We start from the raw sequence: 4,524 nt of genomic DNA, 5'->3' as shown, positions 1-4,524 counted from the left end.
TATGTTTTAATTACGTTGTTGTAAAATGAATTTTTGAGTATTATGTTACATGTCTTTTGATTATCTTGAGAGATGTTGTTCAGTTCCAATAGTGACCTTCTCTCCCTGTACTTTCTTTAAATTACAGATTAAACAAATCAGAAGTTAGAGTTGTTCTTGGAGCCCATCAGGCATCCATAGCTGAAAAAGAACAGCAGATATTTAAGGTTATGCACTACTTTCCTAATCCTCAGTTTGGCAGGTCTTCCAAGGAAAATGATATAATGCTTCTCAAGATATTGTGTTAATTACTGTTATAGTATTATAAAAAGAATGTTGCTGATCATTGTTTTGGCTATTCTTTGATATCAAAGAGTACATTGTTTAAATAGCTTAACAATATCACAGAACACCCTGCTTTTGGTTGTACTAATCAAGGTAAGGTTGTACTAATCAAGGTAAGCTCCCTTTAACCCACTCACTACAGCAATCCCTCCAAAAACCCAAACCAGATTTTTTAATAATTTTTCAAAGGCATTGCTGAAGTGCTGCATGCAATGGAGTCAGGGTCACAGCTGTATCCCAGAGGGATACCTTGTACTGGACTAAGCAAAAATGGGGATGAAACTCACTGTTACTTATTTGGGGTAACCACATAAAGTAAAAGTATGGATAATACAAGACACAGATGAATTCAGGTCTAGGGGCACAGAGGGGTCACACAGTGAAGAAGGCTCAGGACACTGCAGCATGAAGCATGGACAGATCCTTGCCAACGTCATTATCCTGGATGCTGAAGTGGGCGGGGCTGTAAGAATTTCCTGCGTACCAGCTCCTGCTCAGCCTGGCTCATGCCTCAGGTGTCCCTCCACTGAGAACTCTAGCACTGAGATTGACATGGAGGCAACTGTGGGTGTTTTGAATAGGGAGAGGGCAGTCTCTATGCAAGAAACCTGTGATGGTCAAATTGTTCTGGAGGACTGCCTTCCCAGTATTAGCAGTTTCAGTGCCGATTGGAAGTTCCTGAGAAAGACAAGACTTTGCCTATACCCTTAGAAACGTCATGACTTCAGTACGATGCCTAAGAAATCTTGGGTGGATATTTATTCAGGCTATGCTTTAATGTTATGCCTGTGATAATGAAGAAATAGTTTTATGTGAAAGATCAATATGTATATTTAAAATAATTAACTAGGTACAGTATATTATGACTATTACCACACTTCTGAAATAATTGGTGGTATTATATGAAAAAAGAAGTGATGACTTGAACCTGATTTCTAATATTTAGATGGTATCACCAGTGTGGTATGACATTCAATGACACAGGGAGGAAACCAGCAACATCCCTTTCTGGAACTAGCTGGAGCATTTACAGACATCTGTGACCCCAGCGACTTAATCACTGCCCAAGTGTGAGAAGCTCCTTCCCTCAGATGCTAGTGAGCATTCTCCATCTGCTTCATTTCAAAGGCAGACAGATTCATTTCACTGGCTTCTTCTGTGGCCACCAGCAACTTGTCAGGAACACTAGGTTATTTGTGAACACAACACCAAAATACGTATTAGGTAGGAAGTAGTACTTCTAGAAGTACCAGACTTTTAGTACTAGTACGTCTAGTACTTCTTCTACTTCTAGTATGCTAGACATAGTACTTCTAGAGCTTGCAAGTTACAACTCTGTTCCAGCATGACATGGATACCATAAAATCCTTTGTCTGAGTTTGACACAGGAGCAGGGATAGCATTAGTAGCAGGGCTCACCCCCCTTCTCTACAGTTCTGCTCTAATGGAGCACTAAGTGTCTTGGGATAAACTTCCCATCTTTGGAAATTGCCCCCAGCACTGGCATGATAAACTGTAAGTATTTTTTGGATAAACTTGTTATTTATTGGAGGGCCTTTTTTAAAAAGTATAAAGCCAGAATCGCTTAACTGACAAGCATTCAGCAACACATATAACCACCTGTGAAATGAATTATGGTGCGGTGATTGTGTGTAAAACAGAAAATGTCTGTTCAGTAGCTGTGAGGCCCTAAAAGCACACTGAGGAGATGTGTTAGTATTTGGCTATGTTTTCATTTACAGGCTTAAACTGGCCTCTACTTAAGGGATGAATCTTTCAGGTCAATAAAACACAGAAAGTTTGGATCATTTAAGCCCTTTTGAATCTCTCAGAGCAAAAATTTGGCACTCTGAAGAGTTCAAGACCTCATTTTTCCCCAATTATGTCGCTGTTGTCATGTCTAATTGGTTATAGCTTTTGTTTTCATCTGTGTTACTGGGTACATTGGACCATGCTTTGGGACTTTTCTGTGTGTCAGTCAAGCACCAGAGTCTGATTTCGACACAGAAGTTCAGTGGAAAGTTAGGTTCTCAAATTAGGACATAGATCCAACAGCCTAACTCCTATGCAGGTTTTTAATTTACTGCTGTAATCAACAGGAAGCTGGGCTTGAACTCACTACTGCTGCTGTAAATAGAGAATTGTTATACAGACAACCAGGGAAATTCTTTTGGATTTGCAAAGGGGCAGTTAAGCTCAGGATCAGTTCCTAAATACTGAAAAGTGATTTATAAGGAAAGTATTGGTAAAATGAGACTAAATGCCAATTGAAACTACGTTATACTTTCCTTCCTTTCTGTATGAGAAAGTAATTTTTCTTCTTCTTTTTTCCAGCTGAATGGTATTGCAAAGCTGAATAAATACGTGCAACTTTTGCCTCTGCCTGACTCTTGTGAAGATATCAAACCAGACACAACGTGCAGCGTGGCTGGCTGGGGAGTCACATCTTCAGGAAAGCCATCAAAATATCTTCGGGAAGCAACACTTAAAATTGTTGGTAGGAAAAGCTGTGAGAACAAATATGGAAATCACATAAAAATAACCAGCAACATGTTGTGTGCTGTAGGAAAAAAAAGATTTTTCAAGAGTGATGCTTGCCAGGTAAGAAGCAAAATTACAAACAGGAGGGGATGTTCTTTTAACAATGCTTCTCTTTTCACTGGGAACAAAGCAGTGCTACACACTTAATGAGGCTGATCAGATTCACAATAACTTTAACCACATTTGTAAAAGACTTTATTGCTGTGAAAAAGAAGTGTTACAACTTTGAGTAGTTCAGATCAATGTACACAACAAGTTCGAGAGTATGGGAATTTGAGTCTGGCATTATCTCAGTTAACTTTAGGTGCATTTCTTTACCTAGGGTGCTCTCCTTAGGCACCACCTATAGTTATCAGAGAAAAACAACTTTCAGGGTCTGAATCATCTGATCCTTTCCAGATGTCAACATCTGAATAGTACAGAATCAAACTGTACTGTAACTCAAAAGTGCTGTTTGGATCTTGCTTTTGATGTCTTCTGTGCAGAGTCCAGTAGGGGTAATTGCTAAATAACTGAGAATCAGTTTATATCAACAATAAAACAACCCACTTTTGAAATAGAATTATGACCAGCACTGTGCTGGTCTACAACATTTACATCAAAGACAACCTCAGGCTTGAAGAGCAACCTCTTCTTATGCCTCACCCAACTCCCATGAAGTGATGTGTGCCAACTGATCCATTTCATAGGTTGGAACAGCTCAGAAGCAACATTTCCAAACATGCTTACGCACTGCAGGTGGCACTGCATGCTACTCTGGAGAGCCACGAACACACATTGATAGTTAATTCTGTTTTGTGTTCTAGGGAGATTCAGGTGGGCCATTAATCTGTGCCGGCCAATACAGTGGGATTGTTTCTTTTGGAAAAAGATGTGGAAGAAGAGACATGCCTGGAGTCTATACACGACTGACTGAAAGATATATTGACTGGATAAAAAAAATAATTTCCCTCCACAGAGATCCATGAGACAGGCAAGACAGTTTTGATAAATACTGTGCTATGCATTAGAAGTAGATGCTGCTGCTGCTTTAGTGCACCACCTTTAAAAAGTACCTCCCTGCTTTACAGCTTTACTTACACCACCACAACTTTATGAGAACAGTTCAAAATATTTCCCTTTGTCCAGACAACAACTTTACTCATCTTTAGTAGGAAACTGCCTCTTAGATAACACAATTTGTATTGGACTTCACCCTACTACTTAGTACTGCTCACCTTATTCATTGTGCCTGGGATGAGGCAAGATTTTTAAATGTGTTCTTACAGAAAAATTCAATTTCAGATTGATAGTGAATGAGATGTCACTGAATGACAAAAAACAGAAAAGCTTTCAATGTTCAAATATTTCACTGTGACATTATTCAAAACCAAATACTTCAATTCTGCATTACTAAATATTTAACTACATTCATGTTCCAAGAGTTAAAGTATTAAACAGATAAACATTTTTCCAATTAATCTTCCATTATGAGAGAGAAAAAAAAATATTTTTTCTTCTGGTTTATTTTTCTGTTTTGTTTTGTTTTGTTTTGTTTTTATTTCTGTGATCAAATCAACAAAATTGACTCTTCTCACAGCTTAGTTCATGATCTCACCCTTTCAGTGAATGGTCTGTTGAAAAAAGTACAAATACTGATTGTGATGGGAGTGATTATAC

The 4,524-nt window shown here is 38.5% G+C and overlaps 1 protein-coding gene across 1 annotated transcript in view; it reads left to right on the top strand.

Annotated features, from left to right (window-relative positions):
- LOC104617908 (granzyme A-like) overlaps positions 1-3,833 on the top strand; it is a 6,637-nt gene extending 2,804 nt beyond the window's left edge. The window contains exons 3-5 of the mRNA XM_010283351.1: positions 128-273; positions 2,657-2,925; positions 3,672-3,833. Coding sequence (XP_010281653.1) covers positions 128-273; positions 2,657-2,925; positions 3,672-3,833 — 577 coding nt within the window. The remainder of the gene's footprint in view (positions 1-127; positions 274-2,656; positions 2,926-3,671) is intronic.
- Positions 3,834-4,524: the final 691 nt, after the last annotated feature.

Source organism: Phaethon lepturus, unplaced genomic scaffold (assembly GCF_000687285.1).
Source record: "Phaethon lepturus isolate BGI_N335 unplaced genomic scaffold, ASM68728v1 scaffold12460, whole genome shotgun sequence".
Classification (NCBI taxonomy): domain Eukaryota; kingdom Metazoa; phylum Chordata; class Aves; order Phaethontiformes; family Phaethontidae; genus Phaethon; species Phaethon lepturus.
This window is presented reverse-complemented; position numbering and strand designations above follow the sequence as displayed.